Here is a 20,969-nt window from a genome sequence, read left to right as displayed (position 1 = left end):
TCAGAATGTCGAACTGAACTCCGTGGTGCGTCATCAATTGACTGCTTACTTTCGTCTGCAGTATTCAAAAAGGTTCTGACCGTCTTGCTTCCCAGCTACCACAGGATCCGAGATCACAATATTAAACACTAGCCAGAGTCAAAACTTCCTAGATCCAAAACTGCCCAAGTGTCAATTCAAACCAATTCACACAGTAAAAACAGCCCAACATGTCGAAGGCAGCCCCATACCAGCAGGACGACAAGCTCGGCGCCGAGCTGGACAAGAATGCTCCCGAGGGCCAGGTCTACGACCCGTCCTACAAAACTGGCAAGAACGAGCCCGTCCCCGTCATCGACGACGAAGCCCAGGTCGAGGACCCCATGAAGCCGGGCAAGGCTGATTCGGATAAGCAGCTTGGTATGTTTTGCCCCTATCCTCATCAATCACGGAGTGCCTTTCATGGGATGGAGGACGGATTCTGATACGGTGAGGACAGAGCAAGATGAGCGCGAGGCGATTGACAAGGGCAACATCATGAAGGACAGGATGCGCCATGCCACCAAGCCGAAGGGCACTTATGCTGAGCCATCGGATGAGCAGATGGGGCTGATGGAGTGAACAAATGTGAAGCTACGAAGGTTCATGGCGTTGGCTTGCGTTGACTTTGTGATTGCGTGCTATTACCGGCCTGAGCAGATCACTGGGTATGTTGTATTATTAGACAGTGGTTCAAGCGACAGTTCATTAGTCAAAATTCTCCCAGTAACCATCGTCTCGGCTTAGTGTCGTGCCATGGACAATCCTTTCGAGTGCTGGTGCGAGTGGTAGTACTTGTCAACTATTGCCGACTTGAGGTCTCAGGCAATGGTATAGACTTCTGCTCTGCGAAACCAGCAGCCGTCGTTGAAGAAATCGGGCTCCAGTTTGAAAACAAGATTTCCACCGGATCCTGAATTGCTTCAACTCATAAAGGCATCATAAAGCACCCAACTTCATTAGATTACTAGACTGTTGGCAACTGCTGCATCTGCCGGAACCCGCACCTTCGTCCACCATGAACCTCAGATTCGGAACATGAGATACCGAATGACGGATGCCTTACGAATCAACAACATTCAAACACGGAACTGCATCGGTCCTAGAGTGTTATTATAAACAGAGGGTGACGCTCCGATTCAAAGACTAGAATCTGATATCTGAGTCTGTGAAGATTTCATCTCACCGTTGCCAAGCGGTCAAAGGAACGCCGCTGGAAGCCGAAGCGCAGGGGGGAACACGAGGGCTTGGCGGCGCTTGAGCTCACCCCCACGGCCCGGGATGCCCCGCACTACCCGGAGCTTCCTTCTCAGGATAAGCTCCAACCGGCGGCATCGTCACTGCCCCTCTCTTGCTCTCAAATGCAAATATCTCGGGTCCTCTCCATATCTCGGATTGTCAAACCTTCGTCTTTCACCCAGCCAAGGTTCTTCAGCAGTTTCCGGCCGCGCATCATGGATTTTGACGCGATCTTGCAGGGGAAGTACCCCGCCAGGCAACACGCGAGACGCGTCGTCGACTACATCCGCTCCAAAGTCCCCGATGCCACCGGCGTTCTGTACCTCGAGAGTCGCATGACAAAGCTGCTAGAGGATAACGATGAGCCCGAACCGTTCCGGTATGTCTGGCTTTGGACCATCGTACCCCCTCCCCGCTTAATACTTGGCTGACGACGCTCGTTCAAGACAGCGCCGCTTCTTCTACTACCTCACCGGCTGTGAGCTCGCCGACTCGTACGTAATTCACGACATGGACTCGTCCAAGACGACGCTCTTCATCCCGCCGATCAACCCGGAGAGCGTGATCTGGTCCGGACTGCCCGTCTCCGCGGAGGAAGCTATGCAGAAATACGACGTCGACGAGGTCAAGTACACCACCGATGTCAACGCCCAGCTGGCGCACGTCGCCGGTCAGAAGGCCAAATCGACCGTCTTTGCCATCCCGAACCAGGTATCGGAGCACGTGACGTTCCTCGGGTTCGACAACACGAACTTCTCCATCCTCAAGGAGGCCATCGAGGTCTGCCGCGTGGTCAAGGACGAATACGAGCTTGCTATGATCGCGAAGGCCAACGACATCAGCAGCAAGGCTCATCGTGTCGTCATGGAGAGGGCGAAACATGCCAAGAACGAACGCGAGCTCGAGGCTCGGTTCCTGGCTGACTGCATCAGCGCCGGCGCGCGCAACCAGGCGTACCACGGCATCTTTGCGGGAGGCAAAGCGGCAGCCACACTGCACTACGTGCACAACAACGCTCCGCTCAAGGGCAAGCTGAATCTGCTGGTGGATGCTGGTGCCGAGTGGGATTGTTACGCCTCGGACATCACCAGGACATTCCCGATCAACGGCAAGTTCACCAAGGAGAGCAGAGCCATCTACGACATTGTCCTCAAGATGCAGCTCGAGTGCATAGCGGCGCTGAAGGAAGACGTGCTGTGGGACGACGTACATCTCCTGGCGCACAAAGTCGCCATCGACGGCCTGCTAGAGCTGGGAATCTTGAAGGGCGACAAGGACGAGATTCTGGCCAACCGGACGAGCGTGGCCTTCTTCCCGCATGGGCTCGGGCACTACCTCGGAATGGACACCCACGACACGGGCGGCAACCCCAACTACGCGGATGAGGACACCCTGTTCCGGTATCTGAGGGTTAGAGGAAGGGTGCCCGCAGGGAGCGTTGTCACCGTGGAACCGGGCATCTACTTCTGTAGTTTCATCATTGAGCCCTTCCTCAAGGACCCCAAGCACGCCAAGTACATTGACGCGGAGGTGTTAGAGAGGTATTGGGATGTTGGGGGTGTTCGGTGAGTTGCAAAGTCTGACGCCAGGGGGGTTCGCCGAGTTACTGACTTTGTTGCAGGATCGAAGACAATGTGGTCGTCACCAAGGGTGGGGCGGAGAACTTGACAACAGCCATCAAGGACCCTGATCACATCGAGAAGATCATTGCTAGCAGCTGAGGCATCATCATCCGCAGTTCGCACTAGTCACAGCTAGTTCTTCTCAGCTGCTTGATCGCTCGCATAGAGGGAAGAATCAGGATACAGTCGAAGCAACATCGCTGCCATGGAGAGTCGAAACATCATGCCAGCCATTGAGGTGATAGGCTTTCAAGGCAATCGACGACTGTTTCATATGTTGCTCTGGAAACTTGCCTGGTAAGGCTGAGTTTTGATCGAACATGATCACGGCCGACCACCGTCACACATGCGTTCAGCCCTCTAGTTGCCCCGCGGGATGGCGTGGTAAGTACATCAAGGTAGTTGTCGAGTACATGGCCAAAGCCAACGAAATACTACGCAGCGCTGATGAAGCCTTCGGTTTCTCCAACTAATCAATGTTGTTAATTAGCCGTTGAGCCGTCCCACCTGACAAGCAGCCCAAGTGTCCATCGGATAAAGCGATACAGTGTCGGCAGAGGCATTTAGGCAGTTAGCAATGCAAATCATTGCTGCGCACCCGCCAGTTTCTAGATTCCTGATGTAGCAACTTGGATTAGCATACGACGTTATAGCGGTTCTGCCCTTGTCTAGGCCACGTTGCCTGAACCGAGCTATGCAGCACCATAAGTATGGATTTCCTGATTTCAACTCGCGATGTATCATTACGACTGCGTTCTCATTGCTATCATCAGTCCGGACCGAAAGAGGGCGAATCGATCCATGTAACCCGCTGTTCACGTCCCTTGGATACCATCTTAGACAAACTAACAGAGCGGAGGAAGCAAAACACGTTTGCCGTCCGTCTTCAAGATGGCTTGGGGCTGGCTGTCCCTGACCCGCGTGCTCCTGCTGGTGCTGTTGGCACCTCTCACAGCGGCGGATGCGGACGCCAAAAGTAAGGTGAAGGCAGACCCTCCTCCGGCGGGATCGGGGGATGGTCTGGCCTACGAATCCATCCAGAAGGTGGACATCTACACCGACAACGCGACAGCACCTGCGGCGCAAAGCCCGCCGGTGGAAGGGTGGTGGGAATCCAAGATCTGTCAGGGCGAATACTGCGTCTACACCAATCGGCGGCTGTTCAACGGTCGGGGCCTTGTGGCAGTGACCAAGTTCGAGGAATTCCAGAAGATGGAGCGCGTCGACGACTACCTCAACCGCGGCGAGAACAAGTACTTCGAAGACCCCGTCCCCTTCGTCGAGACCGAGGTCCTCAACAAGGGCCTCGGCATCACCGCCAACAAGACCATCCGCCGCGGCAAGGTGCTCATGTCCTGGTCGCCGGTGCTAGTCGTGCACAAGGCCTTCTTCAACCAAGTCCCCAAAACGGCAGATCGCGCCCGCCTCCTCGAAACGGCCATCTCCTTCCTCCATCCGGCCACACGCGCCAAATTCGACAAGCAGCGCGTAGTCCCACCGGGCAGTTCCAGTCCCAACGCGCGCTCGATCGAGGACATCCTCCTCGCGTACCCGTACGAGGTCGACATGGGCTTCAACAACTACCACCAGATGGACGAGAACAACCACTCCAAGCACTACGTCAACTACCCGGAAGCGGCCGTCCTGCAGCACGACTGCCGGCCCAACGTGGCCACCCACATCGACCAATCCTTCTCCCTGCGTGCGACGGTCGCCCGCCGCGTCCAGCCCGGCGAGGAACTCACCGTGTCCTACATCGACCCGTTCCTCCCGCGCTCGGAGCGCGTCGCGTGGGTAAAGCGGCATCGCAGCGGTGGTGGCGAGGTTGGGTGCCCCTGTAGCGCGTGCAGCCCGCCGGGCGGGCCCAAGGGGGAGGCGGCGAAGAAGGCTGACGCGCGGCTGAAGGAGATCACGGCGATGCGGGCCGAGCTGCGCAACCACGACAGCACCAAGGTCGACATCAAGATGATCGACCGGTTCGTCAGGCTGTACGAGGAGGAGCGGCTGCATGCCAGGTTGGCCGAGGCGTACGAGCTGGCGGCGCTCAACGCGAATTACCTGGGGGACGACAAGCGGGCAAAGAAGTATGCCGATCTGGCGGTGCAGGCGGGCATTGTGGAGGGCGGCACGCAGAGCAACGACGTGGTTGCTATGAGGATTATGGCGTCGGATATCAAGGGGCATTATTCGTATCGCTATACTCTTAAGAGAAGGGGGCAGTAAGTGGGAGGGTGACAGGACGCAACGGGATATGGAGTCAGTGCCCGGATGGGGGTCGATGTGGTGGTGAGGAAGATGGCTAAGAATCATACAACACAAGACATAGGGGAGCAATCAGACGTACTCGACTGCCTGGTACCTACTTACCTATGTTTGGCGTCTAATCGCGCGTCTGATTCTCGCTCGTTTTCAGACTTGACTCGACCGAATTCACATGTTCAAGCCCGGGGCGTTATTTGCTCAAGTCTTTTCAAAAGCCACAAAAATCAATTTAGGTATCTCATCTCCAACTCCTTACGCCATGAGCGTCCAAGCCCAACGCCAGCCCACACAAATCCAAGACGCTTGCTCTAAGCAAAGCAAAGGGGTATCATCACTCCGTTTGTCCGTCCAACTCAAACCCAACCCAACCTGACTAAAACCAAAACCCAAACCGGAGAATCCCCTTTACGAAACCCAACGACAAAGAGAGAGAGAGAGAGAGAGAAAAGAAAGAAAAAAAAGAAAATCACCATCTATCGCGCCCAGAACCAGCATACCTCCTCCACGCATCCATATCCCTCCTAAGCCTATCCACCCTCTCCCTCTCCCTCTCTTCCTCCTCCTCCCGGAGCCGCTCCCTCTCCCTCTCCCTCCGCTTCAACGCCTCCAAGTCATCACTCAACCGCTTCCTCTCCCTCTCGGCCTCCCTCTCCCCGGACAACTCAAACCTGCTCCGCAACCCCTCGTAGTCCAGCACACCCCCGAGGCTACTATCCATACCGCCACCGCTGCCGCTGAGCGAGACGGCCCGCCTCTCGCGCGCCCGCGCGTGCGCGACACACCGGTCACCGTGGTGCGCACTGTTGTTATTGTTCGCCGGATCGGCGCTGAGGCGCGGGCGCGGGCAGGTGGTGACGGCGCAGGCGTGGCGGGCGCAGTGCGAGCCGTTGCCGAAGAAGCGGGCTTGGTCGCGGCAGTTGGGCGTCGCGCACGTGTGGCCGACGCAGAATTCGCTGCTGCTGCCGCCGCGAGTGTTGTTGTTGATGTCGTTGTCGCGGGGGTGGGTGCAGCCGCGGACGTGGCAGGTGTTGTTGTTGTTGTGTTTACGGCAGGTGTCGCTGCCGGCTGCTGAGGGATCCCGTCCGGCGGTGCACTCGGGCACGACGCACTTGTGGCTCGGGCAGAAGTGCATGTTGGACCCCGTCCGTCGCGTGCACCCTTCCCATGTGCAGCGAAAGGTGCCGTAGTGGACGGCGCAGACGAGGTCGAGGCGCCCGTCGCGGTGGAGGTGGCATGGCCGGGAGCAGTCCGGGACGGTGCATTTCAGGAAGTGGGCTTCGCACCGCTGTTGCTGGCGGTTGGTTACTCGAGAGCGGCAGTTGGGTGCGTTGCATCGATCTGTGTGGCATTGGTCAGTTTGATCGACACTATGTTCATGGATTGGTTGGGGGCCTTGGGGCGCTGTGGACATACGATCGAAGCAGAACCACGGAATGTATTCGCGCCCTCCGGTAAACTCGCCCAGTTTATCGCAGCCGGCCTCGCCACATTTGAGGTCTACTTATACGTTAGTGGATCCGTCGACATAGAACGGTAAGACACAGTGACACTCACGGTTGTTGCAGTATCTCTCGCCTTTCTCCTTCGGATGCGGGCACCAGTAGCCCTCGTCCTCCGGATACGGCTTAAGACATGTGTCTGAAAAGACGTTAGCATGGCACTGTTTAGTGTTGTCTGGAAAGCATCAACGCACGGTCAGAGCAGTATTTGGAGTAGATCTTCCGGCCTCCCCTGAGCCTCCCGTAGGAGTGCTTCCTGTAGCAGCCCTCGACCTGGCACTTCCGCGAGTCGTCCGTAGGAACGTCTGAGTAGTCCGAGGGGCCCGAGTACCAGTTGTAGGAGGCGTCCGAGAACGCCATCGGATTGATGGGGTGAGTGTTGTGTGTTAAGGACTTGAACTTTGAGTTCGCCAAGACGAAGACGATCTCAAGAGTCAAGGCGCGTGCCTGTGAACGGATCGCTGGCGGGAGACTTGCTGAATCGCTGTAGGGCTGACTGGGGACGCTTATTAGGATCAGCGGCAGACGAGAACAACACCAATATGATATGTAGACGATGCTTGAGCTTATTGATGCGACATCAAGAACTGGGACTGTGAGAGATGCCAGAGTGCTCCCAGTATTTAAAGTCTTTTGAGATCTGGAGGGAGCCATGCAATGCGGCCGCTGCAGCATGCCAAGATCGTGCCTTGCAGCACTGGGTGCACCACAGGATGCGGGACCAGGGTCCACAGATGGGTTACAGCCGCAGCGTCAGGGGAGGCCTGCTGCCATCGAAGAGGCTGAGCGCGGGGCGCCCAGTCAGACTTCACGATGCCCATGCACGTCAGCCGGCGCATCAGCCACCACAGGTTGGACGAGCCCATCTCATTGGTGGTGGGCGTTATCCAAGATACGTTTAGGACCCGTCTGTCCCCTATTGTGCGGCGCCGGAGGGCTCCAGATTGATGATTCCCAGACGGCCGGTTCCGACGCGCTCGGCTTGCATCACTGGGCTGCTGCATGCTTGCGGCTCTCGCAGGGGAGAGACATGCCCACCATCCGCGGTTGCATAGGACCCTTGCTGACGGCAGAGGCTCCAGTCATCGCGGAAAGGTCCGCTACAGCGGTCATCTCACCGCGGTAACTGGCTGTGGGGTTCCAAACAATCTCAACTTTCTCAAGCAGCGCTCAGGAAAGAGAAACGCCCTAGGCGATCACAAACCGGGCAGATGACCCAGTGGAAACACCAGACGACGCGTCACCGGACGTACAAGGCAGCAAGATAAAAGTGGCGACCCATTCGAGCAAACACCGTTTGTCACTCAGTCATCTGAGTTTGAAAGACTGCAGTTGAAAGTTGGTCACAGCGGCGGCCGCCCCAGCGACTCAGCGTTACATTCGCACGACCAAGCAAAAGTACGGATAACGTTAGTCGGTTGCCTCTTTGAGATGCAAGCCGGCGGCACAGCAGCACACTTTGCCAAAGGAATGCCACTGCCGTGCCACAACAAGCCACAAATGACTGGGAAAGGTCGGGCAGGCGATTATTCGTAAGCGAGATAGCCCATGAGTTCGACAACCAGCGATTAGTAATGACACATTCAGGCGTCCCGGGTCGGCCCGGCGCTAAAGATTCGGGTACCACCTGAAACCGAATTGCATTAGAGGCAGTATCTAAACGACTTGTTCTCGCGATCTGTTAAATCCTCCAGCCCATGGGCATCGTCCGGAGACCCGTACTGCGCATCCCGCTTCTTATTCTCGCGCGCTAGGAACACCCGAAGGAGCTCCGCGCTGAAGAAGCAGATGACGAAGCAGATCAGGACGCCAGTGAAGCTCTGATCGTACCGGGGAGCGTACGAGCTGTTGTTGAGTTAGAACAAGTTGCTTATGGATGGATAAATCTTGGACAGCTGCAGCACTTACGCATCAAACATGAGGGGGCCGATGATGTTGCCAACTGAGTAAGCGATGAATGTGGCCGCTGCGTAGACAGCCTTCTTGGTGTGCCCGGCCACGTTGGACGTGCCGAGGCCAATGCACTGCACCCACGCGGACGAGAAGAAGTTGATCAGGTAATAGCCCACAATGCGACCAGCGCGGTTGGATGAGGAGAGCTGCCATCTGTAGAAGAAAACGTCAGGATGTCTAATATATGACAAAACATGAAAGCAGAAACGATCCCAAGAGTAGAAGGGTAATAGACTTACAGCAAAGCACAGCCTAGAATAACGGGGATGCAGGATCCGGCAACGATGTGTAGCCGGGCGTTCGGGACAAACCTGCCCAGATAGCCAGACCCGAGGATGCAAATAAATGCCAGCGCGCCAATGGGCAGATTGAGGAGCAGCGACTCAAACGTCGAGAAGCCCATGCCGTTGAAGACAATGGGCGCAAACACCGTGACGGCGCCCGACCCGGTGCACGAGACGATGGACAGCACGCAGATCCCCCACATGCCGTAGTCCGTCAGCGCCTCGCGCACCTGGTACCACTTGAACGTCTTGTTTTCGGCGCCGGCGTTGTTCCCGCGGACACGCTCCATCAGTAGGGCGCGCTCCTCCTCGCTGAAGCCCTTGGCGTGCTGCGGCGTGTCCGGGAACAACCACCAGAGCGCGACGCCCCAGAGCGCCGTCACGCCGCCGGCGATGAAGTACATGTACTGCCACGGCTGCATGCCGCCGCCCGTGATGTGGCCCATGCCGTAGTTGATGAGCGGCGAGACGAGCAGCGAGCCGCCGCTGAACGAGTACCACCAGCTCGACCGCGAGACCTGCTCCGAGTGCGTGTACCACAGCCCGACGACCAGCATGAAGATGGGCGACACGCCGGCCTCGATCAGGCCCAGCAGGAAGCGGTTGCCTAGGAAGTCGGCGTATGTCCGGCAGGCAGGCGTCGAGAGGACCACGACGGACCAGAGCAGCGTGATGATGGTGATGACGACGCGGGTAGAGTACTTCTGCGCCAGGAGCGAGACAGGATAGGTGCCCGCGATGTAGCCGAAGTAGAAGATCAGGGATGCCCAAGAATACCGGAGGCCATCCTGCATGTCCAAGTCCTTGCGGAGCCCAAAGATGGCGGCCTGGCTGAGGAGCGCCTTGTCGTAGAACTGTAGCGCGTAGGTGAAGCACAGCTGAAGACTCGGGTCAGCGGAGTGGCTCCCCTCCAGCTCCTGTCAGGGCTTCCCTAGGACACAGTGACACTCACCACCGGCATAACGCGCCAGTCTATGCGCCTCAGGAGCTGCTTGTTCGTCTCCGCGTCCAAGACTGGGCCGGTGGGCCCATTCTCGAACTCAACCACCTCCTGTTTCTCGGAATCTGAGGCCATCACGGGTGTGCCGCGTTTCGCTTCGTTTGGCGATCAGGTCAACCCCCGGGAGAAACGCGGGACAGCAGATCCGAGAGACTGGAACTGAAACGGATCAAGCACGGATTTTAAGTTCATCCTTCGTGTGGATCCGGAGTTGTCGCTGGCTCCTATCCTTGCACTCTTTTCCCGACCCAACATGCCGACATTTCCTGAAGAGGAGTGAGTGAGTCTGGCTGCTTACTACAAGTAATCCGTACTAGCGGCTTGGTGCTCCTGCAGCTTGGGTCCAACTGTGGATTGTCAGTGGAATCACCCCTGGTGACGGAATTTTTTCATGTCATGCTGGTCCAAAGATCAGGGCCGTGGCAGGCTCCGAACACCACCTATGTCAATGTTCATCGCCTCGGAGCCCAAACACAGACAGACGATTCACGTACTCCGTATAGTGCGAGTAATTGAGGCGGAAATGAATGTTGATAAGTTCCATTTGTTCTGCAACGAACCGTGCCTGATAAGTATCGCAGCAGCGGCTAGCCGTGGTTGGCTTAGGGTGGTGTGGGGAGCTGCACGGGCTAAAGCCCACTTTCCCCAACTTTCCCCGACTGCGAAGCGTGAAAATCAATGGAAACATGCCGCCCGGGCCCCGCACTCCACTTCCCCACGCATTGACAGGCGCCCACCCCTGGATTGTCGCGGGGGCTGTCGAGTCGAGCACCCGCCCACGGGCATCAACGAAGGTTGCGCCGGTCAATAGGACGGTTCTCTTCCGCGATTTAATATAGGATAGTAGCCTAATCGCAGCCTAAGATGTTAGCACTTGTCATAACTTCCACCGTTCAAACTCCTTGAGTCCTTGGGTGCCTGTTAGTTTCCTTTCCTCCCTTCTACGGTTCTACCCTTTCGACCTCGTAGATCCCCGAGGCTAAGCAAGTACAAATCCCTAAGGATGTCGACTGATTTTTGCCTTGTGGCGTTGCTACCGAGACTTCGATCATTCATACCCAGGAATCCTCTTCACATCCTCCGCCTCCTTCTCGTCCTTGATGAAGCGGGTGACGGTGTTGTCGCTGCCATACATGTAGATCCTCTCTCGCTTGGTACGAATGAATCCCTTGAGCAAGGCGGCAAGGGCAGGGTTGGCATCCTGAAGGTGGTTCTGAATCCAAACTTCATCGAGATTAAGTCCATCGACCAGGTCTTGGAGCGGATGCCTCTCATAACCGTCATTTGTGTAAAGGTATGACTTCCCCAGCCAGGTAATGAGAGGTTTCAGGCGAGGGAATGAAATCCTTTCTATGTCATTTTGGCCCAACCCCTCAGCAAGGAGGTATTTGCTGAGGTGGAAGCTCCGCCCCTCCGGCCATTTGACGAGGAGATCTTCAATCCTACCCAGGCCGAAGAAAGAGGCGGGCAAGAGGATGAGAACCAGGGGTTCAGTCCAGCCCGTGGTGCGCAGACTGGGGAAATGGAGCCTGTATTTTGACATACACAGTCTCATGTGCAACTGAATGTCGACTGCAGACTCCTTCCGCAAATCAGCGGGCTCGAACAGGCCAGTTGAACAAAGTAGGCCCGGCGCCGCGTTCACACTCGAATCTGGAACACATAGTTCCAGCTCCTTGAATCAATAAAGGGTCAGTTCTGCCGTTGTATGCATTTGCGGTTATCATTCCTCAACCAACGCTTACATTATGCTTACCCGGCGCGTTGTAATACGTGAGAGCGAGATCTCCGATGACGCACGCCGTTACACCATGGTGGTGTCTTAGAATCTGCGAGGCGACTTTCACTGCTGTCCATTGCATGGTCGCTCGCGACGCCATTGTGTTTGGCAGGGACCGATAATCGAACTTGTGGCGCAGCGAGCGAGCTAGGCTCCTAATAGAGATTTGTGAGGGATCTTCTCTGCCAGAGGTCAGCTCAGTCTGTAGCGAGTATGAGAAAGTCGCATACTGGACCGCTCGCACTGTCTGAATTCCAGAACGAGGATAAAGTTTCGCCGGTAAACTCAGCTCATGCTGGTAGACAGAAGACCGATGGTGCGGGAGGGATGAGATTTGAGCGACTAAGAAGATGGTCGGAAACTGCGAGCGCCCGAGGATGTGGATTGTCGGTTGTAAGTTGCCAGGGCAGCTGCCCGCACTAACATACAGCCTTGGAGGCCATCATTCTTCCCTTGATACCTTAAGAATTCCGTGGATGCACCTTCCAACCAAGTCCTTCATCAAACAGGACATGATGCTTTTGGCCTAGTATGTTGGAAACGTCCAGCATATATACCTAGGTACCTTACCTTAACAGAACACTGACACCCTTCGTCACTGAGCATCTGTGCCGCTGACCTCAAGGCCGTAGCGAAATGCTAGTATTCTTCGGGAAGTGCGGTCTCCCAGAAAACGAATTCAGTACCAACCTAGGTTTATCAGTCGATATACCTACCAGCATAAACGTTTCAGCGACTTCACCATGAGGTGGTGTGAACTATTAGTAGGTACTAGTACGTAGTATAATCCATGTCTCTTCCCTCCCCCCTCTTTCCCCCTCCCCCCTCTTTCCCCCTTCCCCCTCTTCCCCCCCCCCCCCCCCCCCCCCCCCGAACACCTGAGTTACGAAGCCGGCCTGGAACATGGCGCAACGGCTCGCGCAGGACATGTCCCTGGCAAAGCAAACTGGTGCTCTGCTGCTGTACCGCACGCGACGGGACGATCCCGACTCCGACCTGATTATCCTCGGGTGGCTCAAGTGAACCAAGTCAAGACCCCCAACAAGGCGCATCCTCGTCGCTACGCATCAACTGCGCCGTGTGTCAAGGGCGCTTCTCAGCCGGAGCATGTTAAGGACCCCTGGTCTTCAACATTCGCGACTGACCTGCTAGACCAGGGCGACTAGGGGGTTATCATGAGTCTCAAGACGTGGGTGTTTGGCCATAGACACTACTAGACTCGCTTGGAGCGGAATGGCATCAAGCTTTTAGCCAGCCAGCGGGGCTATGTGTATCCATGGGGTACTCCTCGGAGAGTTCAATATGCCAAAGCAATGGAAGGTGTGAATGTGACTTTGACTCAAGTCTGGCTATCTCGGTGTAACTGTGCGGAGGTATGTTAACTACTAGTACTACCTACCGTAGGTAGTTACTGTACGTAGCTGCAGGGTAAGATCGGATCGGCCATCCGAATACAATCATCGATTATTGAGCCTCATGGGCAACCTATGGACAGAAGAACGCTAAGTAAATCGTAACATCATACAATCTTTCCCCGTCTCTCACACCACTTCACACCATCACAGTCCCGAGGTTACGGCACCTTAGTAGGCAACCTGGGTATTCAAACCCGCCAGCTCCCGATCCCAGCAGCGGTGCTGCGCGATGCCGTAGAAGAACTTCTCCATGAAACCCGAGGCCTCCTTTGCAATCTGGACCGTCTCGCTGAGACTCTCCGGTTTTAGCTCCCTCATGGTGATAACACCATAGCTCTCGTGCACATCCCCGGAGCTGGACACGGTCACAGTGGGCAAGTCGATCGCCTTGCTAACGAGATCCACGGCATCGCCTGTGGCGCCGATGGTCTTGAGATGGCCGAATGCCTCGCGGATCCAGTGCATTGCGCGGCCGTTCTTGGAGAGGGTTTCAACCGACTTGGCACCGCCGGGGATGAAGATGGCGTCGACCATAGTCGACCGGAAGCCTTCGAGGTGGTGATGCGGCTGAGTGGAGGAGCTGCCATTCGCGGCAGTGATCTTGCCACGCGAGGGCGCGATGACGAGCGGAACGGCCAAAGCAGACGACAGGGCGGCATAGGCGGCCTTGTAGGCGACTGGGTCGTAGCCGTCGGCGATGAGAATCGCCACGCGGCGGGCAGCGATGGTCTGCTTGCCGGGGAATTCGAACTGGCTGAGCCCGGGCGCCTTGCGGCCGTGGTTGGGGCGGCCTTCCTTGGGCACTTCGCCGCCTACCTTCTCGGCCACCATCGTGGCGAGCTGCAGATCGATGTCGGCAAGGCGCTTCACCATGCGGCTCCAGACGACGGGGTCTTCGCAGTGGTCGAGCTCAAAGGCGAAGGCATTGAGAATGTGGTTCTTCTCGACAGGAGACATGCTGTTCCAAAACAGCTGGGCCTGGCTAAAATGCTCCTTGAACTTGTCGCTGCGGATGCGAGCCTTGATGCCGGCGACCTTCTGCGCGTACTCGACGTAGGCACCCTCTTCATGGGTTGCGGGAGGGCAAGCGTCGTAGCGGTTTGGCCAGTAGTTGACAGTGCCACGGGTGATGGTGTGGCGCAACTGCCCGTCACGGTTGAAGTTCATGACAGGGCAGACAGGCCGGTTGATGGGCAGCTCCTGGAAATTGATACCCAGGCGGGAAATCTGGGTATCGAAGTAGCTGAAGTTGCGGCCCTGGAGCAGGGGGTCGTCTGAAAAGCCGATGCCCGGGACGACATGGCTGGTGCAGAAGGCAAGCTGCTCGACCTGTGTGAAGAACTCATCCGGGTTGCGGTTCAGCTCGAGCTCACCGATGTACCGAGTTGGGATCAGATCCTCGGGCCACACTTTGGTGGCATCAAGAATGTCAAAATCAAACTTGTGCTCGTCGGCCTCGGGAATCACCTGGAGACCAAACTTCCACTTGGGGAATACGCCGTTCGCGATGGCCTCCCAGAGGTCCTTGCGGTGGAAATCGGGGTCCTGTCCCGCCAGCTTGAGCGCCTCATCCCACACCAGCGAGTGCACGCCGAGTTCTGGGGTGAAGGTGAACTTCACAAAGTGGCGCTCGCCCTTGGAGTTGATGAGCGTGAACGTGTTGACACCGAAGCCTTGCATCATGCGGAAGGAGCGCGGGATGGCGCGATCGCTCATCGTCCACATGAACATGTGCGTAGCCTCGGTGTGGTTGAACTGGAAGTCCCAGAAGTTGTTGTGCGCCGACTGCGCCTGGGGCACCTCGTTATGAGGCTCGGGCTTGCCGGCATGGATGACGTCGGGGAACTTGATGGCGTCTTGGATGAAGAAGACGGGGATGTCGTTACCGACGATGTCCCAGTTGCCCTCGTTCGTGTAGAACTTGACGGCAAAGCCACGCACGTCGCGCACAGTGTCAGCGGAACCGCGGCTGCCCAAGACGGTCGAGAAGCGGACGGCAACGGGCGTTTCCCGTGACGTGTCGGTCAAGATGGGCGCGAAGGTGAGTTCGGGGACGGGCTCCAAGAGCTTGAACTTTCCGAAGGCAGCCGATCCGCGGGCATGGACAACGCGCTCTGGAATTCGCTCGTGGTCAAATCTCATTATCTGTATATCGGGTTAGCAACTACAGGCACAAATTGACACTCAAACCCATCCGCACGCCGCGACACATACCCTCTCCCGAGCAAAGGGGTCCTCCAGCAGGAGCGGCCCTGTCTTCTGCGGACTACCCGCCTTCAGCCAGTCATCGGCGGTGCTCTGCTTGACGCCATAGTCTGTGGTCAAGCGGTCGTTGGGGTTGATGTCCTTGGTATCGTGGGCGAGGTCTTTGAGCTTGTCGCCCTCACGAGGGCCGAGGACGGCGTGCGACACTTTCTGCATGCTTTCGGGGATGAGGCCTGCCATTGGGGTTTGCCGGGCTGAATTGGTGAGCTGAACGGTCAGAAACGCCCTTCAATGGAAAAGAGCCGTAGCAGCACCTGGTCATATAGCGGGCGAGCATCGGCAGTTGCGATCCGTTGCGGGTTGGCACCCTCGGTGGTATGACGTCAAGGACCGCGAAAATTGTGGATCATGTTCCCCGACGAAAGCAGGACCAAGGTGTGATATCCATTTTGTTTGCAATCCGCCAACATCGAGTGGCCCGCGTCGCTTCGGCTTCGTACCACGGTTCGAGGAAGGGGGAGTCTGCCGGGGGCTAGAAGCAGAGCTGAGAACATGGTGATGTCATGTCAAGACATCGCATCCGAATCCAGAAACATGGTCCGGGGCAGCGGCACTTTGCTTTGCGCTTAGCTTGGCTTCGGTTACGGGCTTGGCGATCCTTTACAGGATACATACAAGCACATCCAGCTTACATGAAAAACACCATCCTCAACTACCGTCGTTACAGATCATGAAGCTCGATGACGAAGTAGCCGGCCTTGCGCAGTCAAAGTTCATGTTATATAGTTACCATCTGCAGCGTTAAATGCCATGATTGGCTGCCAGTTCCTGTGCCACTTGTGCGGTGGAATGATAAACACTAGAAGCATCCGAGAATGCTCGCAGCGTCGCGCTCAGCTGCTTGGATGTATCCGTATTTAAGTACGTACATAAAAAATAACAGTACGGTAATACCGAACCGCAGAAGTTCAGAACTGACAAACCCCACATTTCGTGAATAACCCGAATCGGTGATCCGGATTTCTAACTCAACCACGACGACCCATCGCAGAGGATATGTATAGTAGGTGAGCACTAGCACTTCGATGTGACTGCCCTGGAATCCTTCGGTACACATAAGCTTGTCGCCCAGTTCGACAATGCCCTCGGCCGGCTCAGCCCACCCGAGTGACGGTGTGTCCCGACCCTCAGGTTCCCATCACCAGCTCGGCGCCATGCAGGGCGGTCAGTTTTTCAGACTTCGTGACGGCGAAATTCTGACCCTTCTTTTGACGGCTTGACTCCGTAACAGACTGTTAGCGCCCGTGCGGCCTCCGGGACTTTGGCATCACGGAGGGAGTAGAGATCTGCTGTTCTTTTCACACATCCCCCACTCACGACCCCCCCCCCCCCCCTCTCCCCTTTAATCTTCTTAAGAGTGCGTGGAAGCATCTTTAATGTTTACCCTGCTAAGAAGGAGAACAGATATATACGAACCGCAGGCGGACGTGTGAGGTCGGTCTAAAATCCGATTCCCGCAAAAGGCATGTCGTGCGAAAGGAAATTTCCGCACCATCAATCACCGGCTTTTATGGTTGTCAGGTGTGTGGATGTTTCCCCGTTGATTTTTTCGTTCACAATTTTCTTCTTATGATCGAAAATGCAAGGACTCATGTGTAACTGTGACAGTACCGCCACCTGGGATCTAGTATCACATCACTCGGTGTGATAACTGAGCCGGTTCTGGAAACTGAGGAGTAGGTAGGTAGTCTAGATGTTAACAGACGGCATTTATCCCGCCGAGATTCGCACGGAGATCGAAGCTCTGTACACAGCTCATCCGCCCCCAGGCGCTATCTATCGGAAACCTGAAGGAGGAAACAATAAAGACGGGATGGGATAAGACGAGGAACGTGTTTTCGACTACCTTCCCCTCTCGGCTCTGTTTTTCGGCACTATAGAGGGTCCCTCGTTTCCAGAATGCATCGTTTCAAGAATGCATCGCTTACGCCGAGTTTTACAAGGGGCCCGGATTCTGCCCTGCTTTCTTCCATGCCTCATTACGCGCGAGGTGGCCGAGGGCAAGACGGTGGACTTCGTGCTAGCGCCTTACCTCGGCTCGGAGTCAGAGGTATTTCCCACTAGCGGGTACGGTTAAAATGTGCCTTCTCCCGCGCACGCTAATCTTACATGGTTTCTTCTTCGCATATAGGGTGGCATGCAACTTAGCGTGCCTTCTCCTATGCACGCTAATCTCGTCTGCTTTCTTGGTGCGTAGCGTGCGCAGGAAAAGGCACCCAATGCTAAGTTGACTTATGATAGGGATAGGTTCTATAGACAGGGCTGCTAGGCCGCACTATAAGACTCGTGGAGTCTGTTATAACGTACATGATAAGCGAGCAACGCAGATAAGCGAGCGACGCACTTTCTACCACCCTACAGCAACTATCCTCAATTATAATACAACAACGCTAGCAACCAACTACAATTACATCAGAAATAGATGAATCAGATGATTCTACAGCCTCCTGGCAAGTGCGAGCATTATGGCCAGGCCTGCCGCATACCCCACAGCATCGAATCTTCGTACGAGCCCCCTCTGAACCGCTACCATCCGGCTGCGTTTCCTGCACTGCCTCCCCACCTACGGCGTTCTGATCTAGTAGATCCTTTGCATCTTGCACAGTAAGTGAACCTCCAAGCTGCATAGGTGTTTTCTTGGCACACCGGCGCTTGCTTAGTGCCTCATTGGCCTTGCGAAGCGAAGAGACCCCTGACTGAAGGAGGGCCACCTGGTGTATTATAGCCATTGTACCCTTGGCAAGCTGGTCTATAGCATCCAATATTGAAGTTGGGGAGCTATTTTGATAGTTCGCAATGCGAGTCTTGATGAGCGTTGACTATGCGTCGGCTTCTTGTGGGTTATGTGGTGTCTGGAAGACCCAGGGTTGCACAGTGCTAGGCTGTGAGGTTAGGGGTGTTAGTGTACGAAGCTTTATATCTAGCTTAGAAAGCACCCGCTCTAGGTCGTATAGCACAAGGCCAGTCCCTGCAAAGCCACCCTATATGTTCTTCTCTGTTATAGAAGCAAAGAAGGCTTCTCAGAAGGCATAGAGGAACTCAAGCTTGCTAATGTAGTTTGTGACGACTAGATGCAATTGAACAGGGTCAAGCCGGCTGTTGTTGTCATTCTATTTCGTGAATCTAAGGTTGAGGAAAGGAAAGAGAAGTTCTGAGTCGGTGGCTCAGAACATTACACGAAGATATTCCTGATTTGTGGGTCATGTGACCGGTGCTCCACAACAGCCGTCAATCAGGGAGGTCGTGGGTTCGACCCCCGCCTGGGGCGACACCCATACCGACCGTGACATAGTTGATATGCATACGCATTAAGCTCTCGATCTGGCGACCGTATACCTGCTTGAGTGGCCCAAAGCAGCTAACATCGAGAGGCTGGAGCCTATGGGAAGAGTATGGAGGCATGCAGAGTGTAACGATGTTATTCTCCTTGCAGTAGAGCTCGAATTCATTCGAGTGGTGGCTCTCGTGGCCGTTGAGGATTAACAACTGGTATATGCCCTTTGTTCGAGGTGCCGTATAGTAATCGAAGTGCTTGATCCAATCCAGACCTACTATATTGGTAGTCCAGCTATTATCGGTGGTTGCAATGCGCCAGGTAAGTGGTAGGTTGCACTCCCGGTACCAGTTACTCTAGTGGTACTGTGCGGCTAGGATGATGAACAGAGGGATAACCCAGCCAAGGGCGTTAACTCCCTAGATTACAGTCGCCTACTCCCGATTACTAAGCTGAGCTAGTTTTGCCTTGCCACGCCCATCCGAGGTTGTAACTACTATACCCGCGAAGATAACACCTATTATAAACCTAGTTTTGTCAAAGTTATAACGTATCTTATCAGCGAGCGCCGCATATCACCGAGCGCCGCATATCACCGAGCGCCGCACTCCCTATTACCCTACGAACACCATCTTCAATTACAATACAACAACACTAGCAACCAACTATAATTACATCAGAAATAGATGAATCAGATGATTCTACAGCCTCCTGGCAAGTGCGAGCATTATGGCCAGGCCTGCCGCATACCCCACAGCATCGAATCTTCGTACGAGCCCCCTCTGAACCGCTACCATCCGGCTGCGTTTCCTGCACTGCCTCCCCACCTACGGCGTTCTGATCTAGTAGATCCTTTGCATCTTGCACAGTAAGTGAACCTCCAAGCTGCATAGGTGTTTTCTTGGCACACCGGCGCTTGCTTAGTGCCTCGTTGGCCTTGCGAAGCGAAGCGTTCTCTGCCTGAAGGAGGGCCACCTGGTACATCACAGCCGTTGTGCTTTTAGCAAGCTGGTCCATAGCAGCTAACATTGAAGTCGGGGAGCTATTTTGATGGTTGGCAATGCGAGTCTTGATGAGGGTTGACTGCGATTTGGCTTTCCGAGGGTTGTGTGGTGTCTAGAACACCCAAGGTTGCGCAGTGCCAGGCTGGGAGGTTGGGGGTGTTGGCGTACGAAGCTTTATATCCAGCTTGGAAAGCACCCTCTCTGGATTGTATGGCATAAGGCCAGCCCCTGTAAAGCCGCCCTGGATATTCCTCTCAGTGATAGAGGCAAAGAAGGCCTTGCGAAAGGCGTAAAGGAACTCGAGCTTGCTTACGTGGTGATATATATACGTATCAAGTCCTTGATCTGGCGACCGTATACCTGCTTCAATGGCCTAAATGTCACGAACCAACCATATAGCAAGACCCGGTGGGGCACGATGAGGACAGGCGGAACCAATCAGCAGGGGTAAAAGCTGCAGGCGGCCGCATGAGGACGACCTGGGTAGCTCAGGGTCGCCGGCGAGCGAGAGCGATCATGATAGACTTGGGAAGCCGTCTACCCAAGGCGATCGAGGGTAGACCACGGTAGCTAGCGAACCGCGGCGAGCCAACAGGACCGGCTAGGTATATAGTCATTCGTTACGGAGGGCTCTAGGAGTCCTCCAGTGAGCAATACAAGCAATAGCCTATATCTATTATACAGACATTGCGACTCGCATTGTTATGAACCTTTTGGCTTTACCGAGACCTATAGTCCGACCAGCAGTTACCTTCGACCGGCGAACCCTTTCAGAGGCAGGACTGCCTATGGTTTCGTCATACGTTGCTTACTCCCTTTGACTCTGTTACGGTTCAGATCGAAGGTACCACCGACTATCATGGCGCCCTAGACACCTAGCACCCTAGAATCCCAGAGCCAGGCCGCAACTATACGCCAAATGCAGCAGGCTCTCGAGGCTCTCAACGCCAAAATCGCCTAGCTTGAGGCCGAAAACGGCCATATACAGCAGCTCGTTAACGAGGCCTACAACGGCAAGCCCAAGGACAAAGCCAAACTCGAAGCACCCCCCAAGTACGGAGGCGACAAAGAAGGACTTACTGGATTCCTTATATCTATAAGGGCCTACCTTAAGTACTACCCGGACAAGTTTACAGACGAATCTGCCAAAGTTATATTTATCTCCTTGCGGCTCGAGGGGAAGGCACTTCGATGGTTTGAACCTACCCTAAAGGATTGGCTAACCAACAGTATAGACGTTTAGGACGACTTCACCATTGAAATTTTCAAGTCGTACGACAAATTTGAGCAGGAAATCCAGAAGGTATTTAGAGACTATAATAAGAAGCTCTATATATAAGAGCGACTCGTACGC

General features: G+C 55.2%; 8 protein-coding genes across 8 annotated transcripts; 4 read left to right on the top strand and 4 right to left on the bottom strand.

Annotated features, from left to right (window-relative positions):
- The first annotated feature begins 18 nt into the window (after window positions 1–18).
- B0T15DRAFT_543735 (uncharacterized protein) lies at window positions 19–754 on the top strand. The gene is made up of 2 exons (XM_062870015.1): window positions 19–399; window positions 479–754. Exons 1-2 carry the CDS (start codon window positions 210–212, stop codon window positions 598–600), a joined length of 312 nt encoding a protein of 103 aa, XP_062718499.1. The 5' UTR covers window positions 19–209; the 3' UTR covers window positions 601–754.
- Window positions 755–1,472: 718 nt separating this feature from the next.
- Window positions 1,473–2,978, top strand: B0T15DRAFT_487727 (peptidase M24, structural domain-containing protein; the record flags this gene model as incomplete). Its single annotated transcript, XM_062866457.1, has 3 exons — window positions 1,473–1,636; window positions 1,704–2,822; window positions 2,879–2,978. The coding sequence occupies 3 exons, from the start codon at window positions 1,473–1,475 to the stop codon at window positions 2,976–2,978; spliced, it is 1,383 nt and encodes a 460-aa protein (XP_062718498.1).
- A 401-nt stretch (window positions 2,979–3,379) lies between these two features.
- Window positions 3,380–5,208, top strand: B0T15DRAFT_313270 (uncharacterized protein). Its single transcript, XM_062863955.1, has 2 exons — window positions 3,380–3,587; window positions 3,653–5,208. The coding sequence occupies exon 2, from the start codon at window positions 3,771–3,773 to the stop codon at window positions 5,100–5,102; it is 1,332 nt and encodes a 443-aa protein (XP_062718497.1). The 5' UTR covers window positions 3,380–3,587; window positions 3,653–3,770; the 3' UTR covers window positions 5,103–5,208.
- Window positions 5,209–5,224: 16 nt separating this feature from the next.
- On the bottom strand, window positions 5,225–7,251 carry B0T15DRAFT_422964 (uncharacterized protein). The gene is made up of 4 exons (XM_062865582.1): window positions 6,835–7,251; window positions 6,696–6,779; window positions 6,555–6,638; window positions 5,225–6,479 (listed from the first exon to the last, which is right to left on the bottom strand). The coding sequence occupies exons 1-4, from the start codon at window positions 6,998–7,000 to the stop codon at window positions 5,608–5,610; spliced, it is 1,206 nt and encodes a 401-aa protein (XP_062718496.1). The 5' UTR covers window positions 7,001–7,251; the 3' UTR covers window positions 5,225–5,607.
- Window positions 7,252–8,283: 1,032 nt separating this feature from the next.
- B0T15DRAFT_403824 (major facilitator superfamily domain-containing protein) lies at window positions 8,284–9,952 on the bottom strand (the record flags this gene model as incomplete). Its single annotated transcript, XM_062865229.1, has 4 exons — window positions 8,284–8,485; window positions 8,549–8,746; window positions 8,833–9,755; window positions 9,830–9,952. The coding sequence occupies 4 exons, from the start codon at window positions 9,950–9,952 to the stop codon at window positions 8,284–8,286; spliced, it is 1,446 nt and encodes a 481-aa protein (XP_062718495.1).
- An 839-nt stretch (window positions 9,953–10,791) lies between these two features.
- On the bottom strand, window positions 10,792–11,739 carry B0T15DRAFT_562708 (uncharacterized protein; the record flags this gene model as incomplete). The annotated part of the gene is made up of 2 exons (XM_062870589.1): window positions 10,792–11,552; window positions 11,617–11,739. The coding sequence occupies 2 exons, from the start codon at window positions 11,737–11,739 to the stop codon at window positions 10,926–10,928; spliced, it is 750 nt and encodes a 249-aa protein (XP_062718494.1). The 3' UTR covers window positions 10,792–10,925.
- Window positions 11,740–13,005: 1,266 nt separating this feature from the next.
- Window positions 13,006–15,833, bottom strand: B0T15DRAFT_422957 (catalase). The gene is made up of 2 exons (XM_062865581.1): window positions 15,287–15,833; window positions 13,006–15,217 (listed from the first exon to the last, which is right to left on the bottom strand). Exons 1-2 carry the CDS (start codon window positions 15,515–15,517, stop codon window positions 13,241–13,243), a joined length of 2,208 nt encoding a protein of 735 aa, XP_062718493.1. The 5' UTR covers window positions 15,518–15,833; the 3' UTR covers window positions 13,006–13,240.
- Window positions 15,834–17,104: 1,271 nt separating this feature from the next.
- On the top strand, window positions 17,105–17,698 carry B0T15DRAFT_543719 (uncharacterized protein). The gene is made up of 2 exons (XM_062870014.1): window positions 17,105–17,387; window positions 17,469–17,698. Exons 1-2 carry the CDS (start codon window positions 17,253–17,255, stop codon window positions 17,532–17,534), a joined length of 201 nt encoding a protein of 66 aa, XP_062718492.1. The 5' UTR covers window positions 17,105–17,252; the 3' UTR covers window positions 17,535–17,698.
- Window positions 17,699–20,969: the final 3,271 nt, after the last annotated feature.

Source organism: Chaetomium strumarium (assembly GCF_033439665.1).
Source record: "Chaetomium strumarium strain CBS 333.67 chromosome Unknown B0T15scaffold_7, whole genome shotgun sequence".
Classification (NCBI taxonomy): domain Eukaryota; kingdom Fungi; phylum Ascomycota; class Sordariomycetes; order Sordariales; family Chaetomiaceae; genus Chaetomium; species Chaetomium strumarium.
This window is presented reverse-complemented; position numbering and strand designations above follow the sequence as displayed.

Coding starts and splice junctions, on each gene's coding strand:
- B0T15DRAFT_543735 (XM_062870015.1), top strand. CDS start 210: ATGTCGAAGGCAGCCCCATACCAGCAGGACGACAAGCTCGGCGCCGAG. Junction 400..478: donor TGATTCGGATAAGCAGCTTG/GTATGTTTTGCC, acceptor CGGTGAGGACAG/AGCAAGATGAGCGCGAGGCG.
- B0T15DRAFT_422957 (XM_062865581.1), bottom strand. CDS start 15,517: ATGGCAGGCCTCATCCCCGAAAGCATGCAGAAAGTGTCGCACGCCGTC. Junction 15,218..15,286: donor ACCCCTTTGCTCGGGAGAGG/GTATGTGTCGCG, acceptor CCCGATATACAG/ATAATGAGATTTGACCACGA.
- B0T15DRAFT_543719 (XM_062870014.1), top strand. CDS start 17,253: ATGCATCGCTTACGCCGAGTTTTACAAGGGGCCCGGATTCTGCCCTGC. Junction 17,388..17,468: donor ACCTCGGCTCGGAGTCAGAG/GTATTTCCCACT, acceptor CTTCGCATATAG/GGTGGCATGCAACTTAGCGT.
- B0T15DRAFT_422964 (XM_062865582.1), bottom strand. CDS start 7,000: ATGGCGTTCTCGGACGCCTCCTACAACTGGTACTCGGGCCCCTCGGAC. Junction 6,780..6,834: donor CTCCAAATACTGCTCTGACC/GTGCGTTGATGC, acceptor ACGTCTTTTCAG/ACACATGTCTTAAGCCGTAT. Junction 6,639..6,695: donor CGAGAGATACTGCAACAACC/GTGAGTGTCACT, acceptor ACGTATAAGTAG/ACCTCAAATGTGGCGAGGCC.
- B0T15DRAFT_313270 (XM_062863955.1), top strand. CDS start 3,771: ATGGCTTGGGGCTGGCTGTCCCTGACCCGCGTGCTCCTGCTGGTGCTG.